The 17,353-nt window shown below is 36.9% G+C and overlaps 1 protein-coding gene across 1 annotated transcript in view; it reads right to left on the minus strand.

The window, feature by feature from the left end:
* Positions 1 to 17,353, minus strand: part of CNTNAP2 (contactin associated protein 2) — a 1,023,368-nt gene that overhangs the window by 192,151 nt on the left and 813,864 nt on the right. The window contains exon 14 of the mRNA XM_058800058.1: positions 5,110 to 5,266. Within this exon, the coding sequence (XP_058656041.1) occupies positions 5,110 to 5,266 (157 nt within the window). The remainder of the gene's footprint in view (positions 1 to 5,109; positions 5,267 to 17,353) is intronic.

Raw genomic sequence — 17,353 nt, forward strand, 5'->3', positions numbered from 1 at the left:
AATAATGGTCTTATTCAAATAAGATTTTTTTTTTTCAAAAAGTCTTACATTTTATCTAAAATAAATAATTTCATTATAATTTTGTTTAGCAGCAACCCAGAGAACTTCTTGCTACTCATAAAAGCTACCTTTATTCTCTCAAGATTGAGACAACCTGACTTTAAATGTCAAACACACACACTTTAGAAATGATCTTTATTAGCAAGCAAATCTAACCTTTCTTATACAATCTGATCCATTTAACTCTGAATTAATTTAATTTTGGACACAAATCATAGATAATTTGGGAATAAAAGATAATTTTGTTAGGATTACTCAGGGTGAAGCTCTTCCATCTGGGTTTCTGTTTCTTTATCAAGACAAAAATGACTACTTAATACTTACATTGCAGCAACAACATGAGTTTCTAAAGAATCAGGTTATATTCTAGACTATGTGTGCAAATACACATAAATCTGAATTTCATATCTCATATTCCCTGCCAATATTTACCATTTGGCTTACTTACCATCCAGGCATGATAATCAACACATTAGGCATGTGCTAAGTAGTTCTACACAACTATTTTGTTCAGATAGACAAGATGTGATGTGAAATTAAAAAAAATCATTAATAGAAAACCCATACAGATATAAGGTTTACCAAGCCTATGGTATACACTAATTCCTGGGAAAATTTACATTGTGAGTGAGTCCATAATTAACACAGCTGGTTCTGTACTTATATAGAATTACTTACATACTTGGTTAAAAGAAAACCAAAAACAACAAAAAAATGAAAAACCAAACACAAAATTTCATTTAAAAAAAGGCATTTCAGGCTGCTTAAAGAGCTTTAATTAGTCCCCTGTTCCTATCACCATGATGCAATCCTTAACTGGTCCCTAATTATTATTTATTCTGGAGGGCTTCAGCATTATTCAGTATAGGATGCAGACAACACTCATTTAGTGTAACATTGCCTACTCTCTAAATTTACTCTTATGCTTCAATATGTGGATACCATTTTATGTCTAATGTGTTATTTCAGATCTTTCTATGAAGACCACATTTTCTCATTGGATTTTTTATAACGCTCATTAGAACAGCAGATGATTGCTTCATAAATCTACCTATCTTTGCAGTATTTCCAAGAGGGAGTAGCTGGCATAATTTGCATTCTACAGATTGGATGTTGAGGCTGAAATATGTTAATGTTAAAAACACTTATACTTAGTGCTGCATCATTTGAGATACCTACATGTTAGGTGTTTTTTTTTTTTTGGGGGGGTTTTTTTTTGGTTTTTTTTTTTTTTTGTTTTGTTTTGTTTTGTTTTGTTTTGTTTTTTTTTTTTTGGGTTTTTTTTTTTTGGGTTTTTTTTTTTTTTTTTTTTGCTTTGAATGACTGCATTAGATGCATTCAGAGAGTGATCCCTTATTCTGGTTGCAGCTGTTAATGTTTGGTATTTTCACAAAGTGGACTTCTGGGTCTCCACGCTGGGTTTCCAGAAAATTAGGATCAGTCTAATGACTCTTCTGTGAAGAAATGGTTTATGAAACTGAGGAAGCACCATGCAGGAATGTGGTTCCAGAGGCAGGGTTAGAAACCAGATCTCCAGGGAAACATTTTCCTGCCTTTGTTATGAAATCATTCATCAAGCTGTAATTCCTTTCTTAATTTCTAACACGAATTATAACTTCTAAAATAAAAACAGTGGACAATATTCTACTTACACTACATCATTCTGATTCAGCCTGACTGATTCCTCAGTGGCACAATTTCCTTGTAAAATCTCTCTCCTGAGTCTTGCTTCTCTTCTTCACCTTTGATTCTCACAATTTCTACAGAGTCTTCTTTTCCTATTTTACTTCCTTACCTTTTCTAATATAGTTGTTGCTCTGGCTTCTGCCTTCTCCCCTCAGGATATTACCCCTGCAACCACCTAAAAAACCCCAAACAATTTTTCCAACACTGGCTGGGCAGGTGCAGAACATCACTGTGGGCATACCACATGCAAATGCAGTGCTCCCAGCGGTGGACAAGATATGCAATTACTGCAAAAGTCCCACCTGAATTCTCAGCCACAGTCTGGCATTTACTCAGCCCTTCTCTTTTAGGGGATTGTAAATCCTTCTAAAATAAGTTGTGCTGGTGCGCTATGGTGGCAAGCTGCTTTGTTAATAGATGAACTGAGAGTTGTCTTCTCATCATAAACTCTTGCATATTCTGTTGTCCAAACCAGCAGCTGTTTTGCTGTCACCAGAACTGGGCACAGATGTGTTGGGGGCCTGGGTCAAATCCTGCCTTGATGATTGAAGTCATCAAGGTCTCCTTTCCTCTGGATCTCACTTGCTTTGTAGGTGTTGATGGACATGGCTAGATAAAGTTCCTAAGTAGGACTCCTCAAAATAACTCCCAAACCCAGAATATATGACTATGGAAAAGACTAGATTCTGACAAAACCAAACTGAAAAAATGAATCTTGAACAAAATGTCCTTAAAGTCTATAATATAGCTTTCACGTTTTCCTGTGATTTACACACACCACAGATTAAAATATAATATCCAGTGGTATAATTACTTTTCATAAAAAGTCCTGCAATGAATAGTAGTTGTCCTGAAAAAATTCTGAGACTTATCTAAAGAAATATTTTATGTAATAAAATATTCTTGTATGAAGTTCTGAGTAAACAGTTGTAAATCTTTAATGATAATTAGCTCATTTTAGATCTAAATCTAATAACCATATGAATCTCTTTATTAGTAGAATCCACATAATCTCAATGTATATATGGGGTGCAGACATTACAGAAAGGTTATTGAGTGAATGCTGCTTATTAAATTATCATCTGTGACTCTTAGGGAATCTTCAAGAACAGATCAAAATCCACTGCCATTTTCCCCATACATTTCCCTTGGTGTAAAGGAAAACAGTCACCATATGGTACAGAGCCCTATTATTCATGGATTTGCATCCAGTGCCTCAGGCAATGAAAACTGTAAGTACTTCAAATTCTACCATTATTGTAATTATTATCACAATATCTTCCTTTTATTGTTACCATTTTGACACAGAACCAAACCTACATCCCTCCTGCCACACTGCTGTAGTGCCTATGATTGAATTGGAGTCATCTGACTTCATATTCTTCATTCTCTCCATATAATTATATTTCTGAAGTTTGGCAGCATGTGTGATTACCCTGTCTCTAAAACTGACTCCTCTCTATCTGTGGTGTTGTGTAGTTTATCCCATATCATAGCCAACAGATTACCATCTCAACAATGTCAAAGCTTAGGGTGGCAATGTCTGTGGCAATATTTGATTTCCCACATCCCAATATACAATTTTTGTAGGGCCTGGAAAGTTTCCTTTATTACCTTGTTTTTGTGTTTTTCATACTTCATTCTTGCAGATCACATCAAACAGGGTTCTGCTGCTATGCAGAGGGATCTTTATAAGCTGGAGAAGTGGGTTCACAGAAATGTCATGAAGTTCAGCATTGAAGAGTGTAAAGCCTTGCACCTGGAGGAAACAACCCCATGCACCAGTATATGCTGGGAGCCACCCAACTGGGAAGTAGCTTGGCAGAAAACACTCTAAGGAATCTGCTGGACACCAAGGTGAGCATGAGCCAGCAATGTGCACTTGAGGCCAAGCAGCCAATGGCATCCTGGGGCACATTAGGCAAACTTCTGCCAGCAGGTCAAGGGAGGCCATCCTCCTCCCCTGCTCAGCACCTGTGAGGCCACATTTGGAGTGTTGGGTCCAGATGCCCCAGTACAAGAGAGAGATGGAATTGCTGGATGGAGCCCAATGAAGGACCACTAAGATGACAGGGGCATCTCTCCTATGAAAAGAAACTGAGGCAGCTGGGGCTGCTCAGCCTGGAGAGGAGAAGGTTGAGAAGGATGTCATCAATGTCCCTAAGTAACTTACGGGAGGGTGCCAAAAAGATGGAGTCAGACTCTTTCAAGTGGTGCCCAGTCCTGAAACAATGCGCACAGGGAACCTGTGGAGTTCATCCTTGGATTTATCAAAAAACTCTCCAGACAAAGTACTGGGCAACAGTTTATAGGCAATCCTGCTTAAACAGATGTGTTGAACTAGAGGAACTGTGAGGTCCCTTTCACACACTGCTATTCTGTGATTCTGTGGTTCTGTGATTCTTCCTACTCTGTTTTTTTCTTTTTTAGTCTCTGACATACCGCTACAGTTCTGTACCTCTACATTCATTAATAGCTGTAGAATTTCTCAATTAACCTCAAATGGTTTATGAGCCAGTATTGATTCAATTACCCACAGGTTGCTATTAATGGGAGAAATGTTCATAAAAGCATGGTTTCAATATGTCACTGAACATTGCATACCATGTAAAATATAATCCTGCCTGTCATGAGAAAAGAGACACAAATGATTAAGGCTCACAAACAAAGTGTTGTAAACCACAGAGTGGGTCTCACTCAAAATGATTATGAGCTTTATGCAGTCTGTTCATGTTTATGGGGAATATCAGAGATGCAAGTTTATTTCTTTTTCTGCCTTAATTAATTATCTCATGCAAAGCCTGGTAGCTTCCTCTGAAGTACAGAGGCTCATTCCATAATACGTATCTAGTTCTTAACATATTTTTCTTCATGAAAAACAGATAATGAGAGTTGGAGGAACTAGATGAGTGATTTCAGTACATATCACTCACATTCAAGTGCTGCAGAAGCAACACTTTAAAGAGGAGAAATCCTGGGAAAAAGACATGAAGTTGCAGGGATAAAATTCATTCTGTATTGCATTATAACTGAATCTTATGGAGACAAAGTTGCATGGATAACCAAAATGCTAGTCTTTCCTATGAGGACTTGCCTTTGCAATTTTAGCCTTCTTTTCTATAGCTCAATAGGCTGGAAATCATGAATATAGTCCTTATATTTAACTGTCACAGACACCATGAATAAAATGGAAATCCAGGCATGACTCGACACTTTGCAGGAGGAATCACAAATATAATAATTTTGCCTTTTTTCTTTGGTAAGAAAGGAAATATAGAAAAAAGATATATTCAAATTCACGGCAGAGTTGCAAAAGTTTGGAGATTTGGTCATTCTCATCCTGCCCTCTTGTAAAGCACTCACCATTGCTTATAATCAGCATCACAGTTGCAGTAGTACTTGGGATCAGTACAGTTGCGTTCGATGCCACAGGCACATTTTTGAATGCCAGGTCCTGATCCGCCCCAATAGTAGTGCTTCTCATTGGCTTTTCCAACCCACCAGGTATATGGATTCCCTTCTGCAAGGAATGAAAATGCAAGGTTATGGTGCATCAAAGAGATAGAGCTCTGTAATGCATTAACTGAGCTCAGATGTTTAATATGCAAATACTAACAACACATAACCGGAGACATCCCACATTGCTGGCAAACAAAATAATTCATTGTTACTAAAGGTATTCAAAGGACCTTGCCAGGTAAACAGGACACATTTTCTTTTCTGTATTCACAAAATTTATAATGACAGAAATTAATTTTTAATTGTACTCTGTATAATGATAATATGTTGGCAGATTCCATAATTATTTTTAATTCATTTCAAACTCACATATTAAGCTATCAGATGGATTATTTCAATATTTGACCTTGAACGCTGCACAGGAAAATGTGTTTATTTTCTCTTTTATTATTTATTTATTTATTTATTCATTTATTTATTTTCTAAACAACAACTTTTAATGGAAAATTATTTTGTTGTCACTGGAAAACAAACATGCTCATCATGCTCTCTCCAGCTGGTGCTAAACAAAGCAGATATCAAACTCCAAAAGCATTTTAACCTTTTTTAAACAAAGTATCTATATTTTTTAATGTAAAATTTTAGCAGAGGTATTCTGAACTTTGATGTAATCACATATTGGGTCACATTGTGACCATAATCACATTGGATCTGCAACTGGATATTTTCAAATACTGCTCTGAGGTTATTTCTAATATTTTTCAACTAACTAAGACATTATGTGTAAATAAATAAATAAACAAACCCCGTCCCCTCTAATTTCTAATTTGAAAAAATGTTTTTACTGGAAAATTATTTTTTATTTCTCTGGTTCAGCAAGACACTCAAATACGAACTTAAAACAAAAATTAATAACTTAATCAGTATTAATTTATGTAGTGCTTTTTGACATGGAAAAATAATGATTGAGCTCAGCTATAAACATGCTTTTTTTTAAATGACTCTTTTCCCTCCAGCTGCTGGCAATTTTAAATTAAATAAAATTAATCTATAGAATTCGCTGGTTAATGAATTTTACCAGTAAAATCCTACATAATATATATGCTACTTCCATAAGTTTTAGTTTGCACATCTCACACATTCCCCTGAAACTACAGGCACAATCCTTAAAAATAGTCATTTCACAATTAGATTTGATCATATAGACCATAAAGCTATTTATTCCAGACAGAAGTTGAAAGTAATTCACACCAAACTCTCAAGAAAATTAAATTCCGAAGGTGAAGAGAACAACCAAATATCTACACACGTTTAATGAGTACCAAACCTTGAAAATGCTCAGCTCTCTGAAAACACTTTTTTCAATGTATTTGAATTGTTAACATCATATAAGATAACAGAAATACAGTAATGTGAGGAATTTGTGGCAGCTGAAGGTTTTTATTAGATGTTGCTGTGCTGCACTGTGTGGCCGTTCAGCTCTAGTAGTAATGCAATGGTGGCAATAGTGTGACTGTATTCTAGACTCTGAATTGGTCATTTTACCTTCTGTGATTCAATTATCACAGAATTAAGTGCTGCAAGTCAGAAGAATGTGCCACGTGAATGCTGCAGCAGCATTCCCAACCTGCAATGCAATCTAGCAATTCTGAGAGTACGTAGGCCTGCATTACAAAAGATTATTTAAAAAGCATTTAAGGGTAAATGTTAGCTTTCCACAGAGAATGACATAATTGCTTTTATTAATACAGGATCCAAATAGAGAATTCATGATATCTGAAACGCCTATTTTACAGGGTTTTTTAATCTCATCTTTGAAGTTAGTTTCTATGCTATGGCGCCAATGCTGCTGTTTTGACTGTTGCTCAAAATTCTCTTTGTTTACATCCTTTCTGTCAAGTGAAGGATTGCATGATTCAGTCAGGAAGTAATTTAATGGGAAGCAAGTCTGCTAATTAAAGCACTATGAGAAAAAAAAATTACTTAGAATTGTCAAAAAGCAGATCAAAAATTGAGAAACAGGTAGAATGATTAAAGCAGATGAAAGTGATGGCAGAATTGCAGACTACAGTGATGGCTGTCATGGACCACTATGACAGACACAAATGGGGCATGTTTCAACTCATTTAAATGACAACTGATGTACAGTTTTAAACCATGAATGTATTCTAGCGTACACAGAGCTGTTTTTCACATCTATTGCCATTAGTGTGTTTAGTATGTTTTCATATAAGTCCCATGCTTCTTCATTCTGAAGAAAACACCTACCCTCAGGCTTAGGAACACAAACTTAGAAAGAAACAAATGTACATGTTAAACATTTCCAGAAAGGTCAAGAAGGTAATATATGATTCTGAGAGTTTTGCATGCAGCACATATTCTGCTAGACATGCCCACAACCAATAATCCCAGCACTGCCTTGTGAAGAACACCCAAGACTCCCATTGCCTGGCATGTTGTGCTAAGGCTTGTAACAGAGGAGATCTTGGTAGACAGCTCTCATTAGGTGGCATCCATGCAGTGGGACAAACCCCAGGCACAGGAATGAGAGGAGTGTCACACCAGAGCATTCTGCACCACAGTGGCCATACAAGAGGCTCTGGAGCTCCTTTAGAGTCTCTGGTTAATAAAAGGTGTGGAGACACAGTTACATCCCATCTGTTCTGCATCAGTCAAGTCAAATGAGAACAGCCCTTCTCAGTCTTCCTGCTTTGTGCCAGCCAAGAAAAGAGTGAGCAGCATTTTGTCTAAAGTTCACAAGCTTCAAACTGGGAATGCTATGCAGTTATATTGCAGACACCTCTATGACTGAGCGTAACAAAGAGTAAAACCCTGCAAAAGGAGAGATTAAAAAAAATTAGAAAAGAAATGCTAGAAGGGAGGAGGATATATCATGTAGGAAAAAAATGATAAATAAAATCACTGTTTCTGTCTCACACTTCAATCTCTTTTATACCTCTAGACCTCTAGAGTCTCCTTTTGAAGATGTAAATCCTTCTGCTCAGGAGACCTTTGCTTTTTTTTTTTTTTTTGCTTTGGAAGGTTTTGGAAAAGGCTAATCCAAGTAGAAGGAGCATTGCAGTCCAGTGTGAAGAGTGATCATTAATGGATGTAATTTTAAGTATCAGACTATTTTACAAAAAATTTTTATTTTGCTAAACTATCAACAGTTTTGGTCTTATGGAATTAAGAGTATATAAATTCAGTTTAAGGACCAAAAGTAGTTTCGAGTGTATTGCAAAGAGAAGTAATACAAGAAGATATTTCTGTTTTTTTAAACTACCTTTTCTTATCTTACATATAAATTTTGAGTCATGGGAAGCTTTTTAGTTGTCATTGACTGAGTGTCATTCAACCCCCCCCCCGCCCCATGATTTTATGGACAAATAGCATAATGAGAAGATGGAGGAGGAAAGAGACTCTCTACCTGCCAAGAATAAAGCCTTGATGCAGATGCTTTCTGGGTACAAACCAGCTCTCCCTTGAGGGATGCTGTGGGAAGTGTTGAAGTTTGTGCGCGCTGAGTTACGACCAGGATGCCTTTCCATATCTGTTCTTGAAGAGCAGCCCCTTGCAAGGCTTTGTGTGCTCAGTGACTTAGCAGAAAAATAATTATATTATCAGAGTAAGGTGTGGATACCAAGGAAATGCTAAAGATATCCAATTTTTAAGAGATCTGTATGCTCACAGAAAGAACAGTCTCCTAAGGACAAAATGGCCAATATGATTTTATTGGGGCATGCAGAAATATGAGCATGGCTATAACATCAGACTCAAATCATATTTGTAGTGATTTCAATCTCTCTCTGTCACACAGACACAGACATGAGCCTTTAACATTTATGTGTAATACACTGAACAGTGGTCGCAGTGCCATTGCAGTGCTGGACTTTGGTTAAAATTGTTTCCAAATATGGTTCCTATTTAAATCCCTGTGCAATATTAGGCCAAATTTGCAGTTATTAGATCAAAGTATATAAAGAATCTGGCCATTGATGTTTTCTATCAAGTTCATCTGTACAGAATATTCAAGAAAAAGTAAAGATTAAGGATACTTTTCTGTATTTTCACAGATCACTTTTTTGTATTCTCACAGTGCCATAAAGAAGTGATTCCTTTTTCATCTCATAAATGTACCTTTGTGGAAACCATTTCATTTAATATAAAACCATACCAAACAAAAGTTAATGTAGTATGAACAGAACTCTTAATAGTCAATAATATATTTCGAATATAGCTGAACAGTCTCAAAATGTGTAACTTTTTAAAGTGCACTTTAGCTGAAGTCTCAAAATGTATAACTTTTGAAAGTATACTTTATATTCTACCAAGCATTTAATATAAATAATTGGTTTTATTATTTTAAAATGCAACTGATGAATTAAAATTCTGCTACTTGAACATTTTAGGGATCTTATTTCTAGGTGTTCAGTACTAGCAACTGAAGCAGCAATACTAAGAGAAGTCAGGGAACTAAATTAAGTGGACTGATGCTCCATGGCACTCTGCTTTCAGAAGACTCCATTCAAAATACAGCCCTTGGAATGCTGATGACTGTATTTATTTGTAAAATACCTGGAGAAGTTAAATATGTCTCTTCCATTTGCTCTGGAAATTTCCCTGACCTCTATAGGGTCCTTAAAACCAAAGAAAATGGTTAAAAAGAAAGGCTAGGAATTCTTTGAAATGAAAGTCAATGGCTCAGAACCTCTGAAAAACAAGACCAGTGAAAATTACTTATTGAGGACCCAGTCTAACTTTAGTAACTACATTTAGCTATTCCCTGAGAGAAATTAGTTGTTCATTTACAGGACTGGATAGCTTTGAATTAAATGGGTTCTTTCCAGTTCCCATTAGTGTTACAGATCCCCATTAAATACTAAGGAATGTCAACAACAATTACAGTACTTGTATGATTGTTATTATTTTCAGAAAATATTCTTTTGTTCAGTCTTTTACGTATTTTTTAATGGAACAGCTTGAATTAATTACCCAGTCATTGTTATTGGCAGAATAGGCCCAAAGACATTTTTCAAAAACATACTGAAACTTTATACACCTGAATTAATTACAGGTAGAAATGTAAGCTATTTCCCAGGGGTAATATATGATGACAAAATTAAAGACAATACTTAAAAAAAATAATAAAATTCAATTTGCACATGTGGAAAGCTGGGTATAATTCTTCTATTTTTGAATAAAATAGTTCTTTAAACATGCATTTTGCATTCAGGTACACTACAACACCCAGTACATTTAGCCTCACACAAGGTCAACTGGATTTAAGGTCATGGTTCATTAACACCTGTGCAGGAATTCTATCTGCTATTGCAGTGAAGGCACAGACACTGAAAGAATAATTTTGTCACTGTTTGAAAAGTTCAGCATGCTAATATGGTTGCGCATGCCACAGCTTTCACCTTGCTTCTTATTGCCAGCTTTTTTCTTCACACCATCAGCAGCATCTATTCCACTCAGGTCAAGTCTTCTTAATGAACACTGTGAGCCATTTATCTGAGCTTTTGAAGACTTAGTATTTTGAAAAAATAATCAAAAGTAGTTTAATGTCACTCACACATCAAACACCTCCACATGTTCCAGTCTGGGATTCTTAAAATCAATGGTGTCAAAGCTGGGTAGGCTTTGCTGGCCTGGTTTATTTTGTGCTGGTTTGATTTTTCTTCATCTTTATTACCACGTGCTTGTTTAGGATCAACATGAAGCTGAGTAGACACTTTGCAGGTTTGCTGCCCCTGTCTCATGTCTTGGGAAGTGCCCACCTGGACTGAAAACCCACAGCTGAGGAGTTTCATGGCAAGAATGGATGCTGACAACTGGAGAACCTAAACTGTGAGAGATTCTGCTCCTGCTCACAACTCAGGCAGATTATGAGCATGTTCTGTCAGCTTCAGTGATCACCCAGAGGGCTGAATTATTTCAAACTGAGAAAACAGAACTCAGGGAAGAGTCTGGCAGGTCACACTTCCATTTCAATGACAGTATAGTGCAGAAACTGACTTTGAGTGAACCTTCTAAAATAAAAGGAGAGTTCTTGCATATGTGGTTATAGTGAGATTATTTTTTTAATTAATATTTTACTGATTTTCCATTTCTTCCAGTAACACTTCTTGCTAACTAATGTGCTCTCAAACATACACACATGAATTTAATATAAGAATTGTAAGTGAAGTCAATTCTTATGCTGCTACTGTCATTTTGTTAACTGATAAATATTTTTTTTTTTGCAACCAATTGGGAAAAATATAAAGAGTGCTTACTATTTATGAATAGATTTTGCATCAGTGGTCACCATTCTAATGACTAAGACTTGAGATTAGTCAGACCCTCATGGCAACATGAATGAGACATTTGAGCACACTGGAAACTCGGGGGAGAAAAAAACCAGACATTCAAAAACCTACCAACAATAGGAAAAGAAACTAAAATTACCCTTGGCCACTTCAGAAAACTAGGAAACACCTAATTTATAGCTACTTGCACATTTAATGAAACTTTTAATTTGTAATTTATGATAATTTTCATTTTCACATCTGACTTATTTCTTTTTTCACAGTGCTGGTAGTAAATGATTTTTTTTCTCTTTACTAATACTAGCCTCAAACACTTGTTTTCTTTATAAGCTCACTAAAGTGGTTGCTCTATTTGACAGTACTATTTATTTGCAAAGACTGTTTAAACTGCCTGAAAAGATAAGATTTAATGGCAGCCCAGAAAGAGAACCCTGAAACATGCTTTGCTTGCTAATTTAAGAGTCGATGTGATGTCTGAATTCATGGCTAAAGCATTTTAATGCAACAGTCCGTAGAAAAAAGTGTCTGGCTTTTTTTCCTTTGTAAGATACTCAGAATCATGCCATACCTCAAAGGTAATCTATGAAAGGGAAATATCCTTAAGATTTTAATAGAAAATTAAAATAAATATTGGAAAACACTTGTGAAAAGCGCACAAAATTTCAGTAAATGTTAATACAACACATTCTATTTACTGTTTTCTTAAGAGCACGTTGAGAGTTAATTGCTGTCTCCTTTTCCTCCACAGCCATAAAGTAGTGTATTTTAAAGTGAAGGTAAAGATAACCATCTCCATAACCCTATAACTAAAAGAGCTTCCCTAAACTCTAAACAAGAATAGCTTTCATGACCTTCAGTATCAGAAACTAAAATCAAGTGTTCAGATGTCCCACCAGGAACGCTGGCTTCCCCACTTATCCTGGAAGAGAGGACCCCTGCAATCAGCCTTCACTGTACTTAGGCTTCAATTATGTTTTGGTGCATACAAAGTGGCCAAACTGAGGAAAGACCAAATTTTCTCATCTAAGTCCAGTAAAGACAGAAAAGGAAACCTATTCAAGTGCTTAAGGAACAAAATTACTGCCTTAATGATGACCATGCCTCAGGCTGATGGCCATTGCCATTGTGTTCTTCAGTTCATCAAAGTATTCTCATGTGCCTGGATATTTGCCTGTTAATTTTTCAGAGAACTTCCTTCATACATGTATATATCAATCTCAAAATATAAAGGAGCAAATACAGTATCTTTTCCTAGAAATAGATATTTAACGAAAGCATCTCTTCAGCAAGGCTATAGGGGAACTCCTTTTTATTGAGTCTGTCTTTTTGTTCTAGTATAACTCCTAAAATGTAAGAGCCTGAATCCGCAAATATGTAGGCAAAGATGACTTTTCTTTCAGAATTAGCAACCTATAAAAAAGATCAGGAGGCAGAATTGTCATATTGGTGTTCAATAGCATCTTGTGAAAAAGCTGTCTGACAGCTTTATTTTGCCATTGGAGAGATTTACTCCTTGCCCCAGCTCATGAAAAGCTAGTACAGTACAAATGATTTTTTCCCTTGTCAAAACTCATATTCCAAGCTGCAGCACTACTAACCAAGCCTGACTTGTTATTTTTCTTGGAATGGAGTCTCAGTGGTGAGATTTAGCTGGGGAAAGCAGCTGTCAGATGTCCTAGTATGCTACTATTTGCTGAGATTTAGAGTGAATTCATTATAAAATCACTACAGTCCCTGCTATCCTTAACAGCATGGCATGCCAAGCTTGCTACTGTTGCAATTAATTGTGTACTGTAAATTCACTGGATCATTTAAGGCCTAAAAATGAATGTCTTAGCTTGAGGTAGTGCTAAGGGGAAAAGCAAGTATTTTAAAAAAACTGTAATTTGTGGAATAAAAAGAACACTTACCGACATAAATACTCAATAAAAACCAGTCAATTATATTTTTTACTATGTTTTCTGAAAGAATAGACTTTTCACTGCTAGGACTACCTGAGGTAGAACAGGTGCCAGCAACAGCAAATCTGGGAAAGTCCCACAACAAACTCAGAGCTCACCCTGGGGTCTGCCCAGCCAGGTGGTGACAGAATGCCCACATCCATGTCATGGTCTTGTGAAGAACATACTAACAATAAGTGAGAGGATTCTGTGATTTTGCTGTGTCTTTCTGTGGTCAGTTGATGAACTTAGCTCTGCCTAAGCCTGATGGATGGGTAAGCAGCGTACACACATACATGCACCCATTAGCATTGAAATTCTGCAGGTCAATACAGCTAAAACCCCTGGTTTATTTAGCTTCTTAAAAAGGACATAAAAAGCCCAGGAACTCAACAATGATATTTCAACAATAAGGGGATGTCTTCTGAAGTTTTATGTAGCCACAGCCTCATTTTATGGCAGAGTCCCATTGAAAGACTTCAGAAATTGTGATTATTAGCACAAAAATGGCTACCCATGTAAGTAGTATGATTTAGTGTAAAATCAAACTGAGATGATTTGATCAGACTGAGAGCAAAGAGAGGATCATGGAAGGTGGCGTTCTATGCATTACGTGGCAACAGGGCAAAAGAAAAATTAAGTTCTGTAAAATGTTATGTCAGCAATAGTGATATCACTGAATTGTATTCATGATCTTATTTTTAGATTAATTTCCTTGCTGTTAATATATAATGAAGACAATCGCAACATTCCTTAAAAAGGCTTAAAATAGCTAAATAATTCTTGGGATCTTACTTCACACACCCACATAGGAGTGCCTTTAACCTTTACAGAGAAGAAAACGGGTAACATTCTTATGTGCACCTACATCATCCAGCCCAGAATATCCTGCTGCTCCATTTTATCTGATTTGCAGCAATAACAGCTGACATGAAACTAAATATGACAACTCCCTAAGAGCCAATGCCATCATTTTACTAACAAATGAAGTAAAACTAACAAGATCCCAAGGTAAATTAAACAAATTAAACTACAATCAACATGAGCAGAACTGATGCAAGATTTTTCTCCAAATGGTCTTTCCTTGGAGGTACCATGCCTCTTGCAAGTATTTATCCTTTTGAAATACTGCTCCTTGCCGCCAAGCAGTAGCTTAAATTGAAAGAAAAAAGCCATTATAAGAGACAGAAGGACTTCAGGCTTCTCTTCATCCATGTGAACTTAATATCTGGCACTTCATACAGAATGTGGACTTTAACACTGTTGGAAATTGGTTTTGGGAAGCACAAGGGTTTTCTTTTGTTGATGAGACTGCTGCAGCTGCTGCTGCTGCTGTTGATTTTCTGTCCCCACTGACCCTTGAGGAACCTCAGAATATTTAGCTTTACTTCTTCTGTTTCATTGTTCCTCCACTGCTGTATTGAAAGCCATGAATTCTTGAAAATAACACTGATATTTCAGCCTAAGAAAATTTGTGGTTTTTTTTTTCAAATTACATAGTGCGCATGGACAGTTTTGAAACCAGAACTAACACTAACATATGAATACCAATATTAACCTGCTTTTATGATAGCAACATCATTCCCAAACTGCCAAGTCTGAAGGGTATCCCATCCCTTGGAACTAATCATGATCCAAACTGGTATTACAGAAACTTGCAATGCACTGTGTTTCACAAAATAGATACAGATTTCAAATGAGGAAAAAATGACACAATGAACCTCAACATTGAGGCTCATTGACTACCAAGCATATCCAAATTGAAATAAAGGAAGCTATACTATGCAAAAAGCATCATTCTGGGACCAATAAAGATTAAAGCTGGAGGTTCAAACCCAAGCCATCTGCTAAGGGCATTTGAGACAGAAATGGAAACACAGTAAAGAATATAATTCCCAAAGAAACCCTCTCAGAAGGCATTTTCATGTTTCTACAGTCCAAACCATTTCATTTCAAAATGCTTTTGCTGTTTAAGATCAACCTGTAAATTATTGCAGACTATTATATCCTCTTATTAGAATTCATACAGATGTATGAATAACCTTTTAAAGGTTATACTTAATACACACAGACTTTAGAAATTATATGAGACATTGATGATGATGATGTTGGTACACAGAAATTATTTCAGTGTGAAAGGTAACAAGCAGAGGAGTGGAGTAACTGAATTCAAATATGCGTTGTGTGATCTATAGCTTACTCTGGAGAAAACTCTCTTTGCATCCAATGCTGGAATCGTAAATTAAAATATTCAGAACCCTTTTAAAGCTGATCATTTGTCAGCCTTGTTAATGGGCTTGTGCTTTGCTATTTAGACAATTTCTCTTCCAGGTCAGGTTGGGTCTCATGGCTACTGTAAAGAACTGTGTCTCTATTGATTTCTGGAAAACAGACACACGTATTGATTGAGACTGCAAAAATGGAACCTAACGGAAATGTTAGGTGATGTGTTTCACATTGTCAAGATACCACCTCCTTCAGTCTGCACTCAGGGCAGTCTTTTTCCTTGCTGAAGCTTGTTTCATCAGTCCATTCAAGCATATTAATTCTCACACGTGGGTTTCGCATTTCTCCATGGGAAAATTGAAATTGGCTAATGACGTACTTTACTGAAGACTTAATAAGATATTATGATAATATCTTATTCTATGACTTGAAATGACATCTCTTAACTACCATTATATACTCATAGGGCAGAAGAATTACACTGGCGCAGTGTATGGAGTTCCAGTTGCACTATTAACAGTAGAAGCAGAGCTCCAATTTCACTTGCTTCTGAAAAACTTGGCATGAAAATCCTACACTACTGCACTGACATGATGAATGATTTCACCTGCTTTGTGTGACAGAGTTTAAGTTCCACAGTCTACAGGGAAAATGACATATTGATGAAGATAACAACACCAGTGTTATTTCCTGTGGTCAATTCTTTGCACTCCTTTTGCTCTAGCATGCAGTTTTCTTTCGTCAGAACCAGGAGTGTACCTCCCTGCCTTCAAGGCCAGCTTGCTCAGAGAGGTCTTTTAAAAGCCTCAGCTGACTCTGAAGCTTCTCCAAAAAAAGCTGGATGATGCTTCAGCAGAGGCTTCCTCCCAGAAACTCTGCCAGAACACCTCACTGGGGGCCCTTCCCTTTCCTGGAGAACTCCTTTTCAGAGTGTTCCCACATGTGCACCACTGCAGGCATCACAGCCTTGGACCTCTCCAATTTGGACCTAGGCCAAATGGCCTTCTGGCCTGACCTTGAACCTGCCTTGTCACTGTGGACTTAGTGAACCTGGAAGTTGTCTCTGACCATGACTTGATACGGAAATACCCTCTTCAAATAGCGATACTAATGAGAATCCTTAATGCACGTGATACAGAAACAATTTACACAATTTACACAATTTACAATTTTAAACAATTTTAGCCTGTTACATGAGTGTCCTGGTTCTGGTCAGGAGAGGGTTGATTTTTGCAGGAGCAAAAGGAAGAGCATGGCAGGGACATGGAGGTTGTTCTACACCTGCCCAGGTCATTGCTGGGGCTGTTGGGGAAGGGTCCTGTTATTGTGCAAGCTGGCTTGTACAGGGCAATTAATTCAGCTACAGATAAGAAACCCAGCTGGTTCTGTAAACTGGCCACTGGGCTGAAAGACACGAACCTCAAGCAATTATGTTCCATCCTAAGCTGCAGACATTTCACTGGTTTGGGAGTTGGATGGTATCAAAGATCAGTCCAATGAGCTACCCAGACCAGTTTTCTTTCAAACCCCTTTATAAAGAGGGGTTCAAAGAATAAACTCTTGCTATTGCCACATGGGCATTGGGTCAGTGGCTGTCTTTGTCTCCAACCCACTCTCCCCTGCATTCACGGGGTCCCTTCCATCTGAGTAAGTGTGGCACAAGTAATAGTG

Source organism: Ammospiza caudacuta, chromosome 1 (assembly GCF_027887145.1).
Source record: "Ammospiza caudacuta isolate bAmmCau1 chromosome 1, bAmmCau1.pri, whole genome shotgun sequence".
Lineage (NCBI taxonomy): Eukaryota > Metazoa > Chordata > Aves > Passeriformes > Passerellidae > Ammospiza > Ammospiza caudacuta.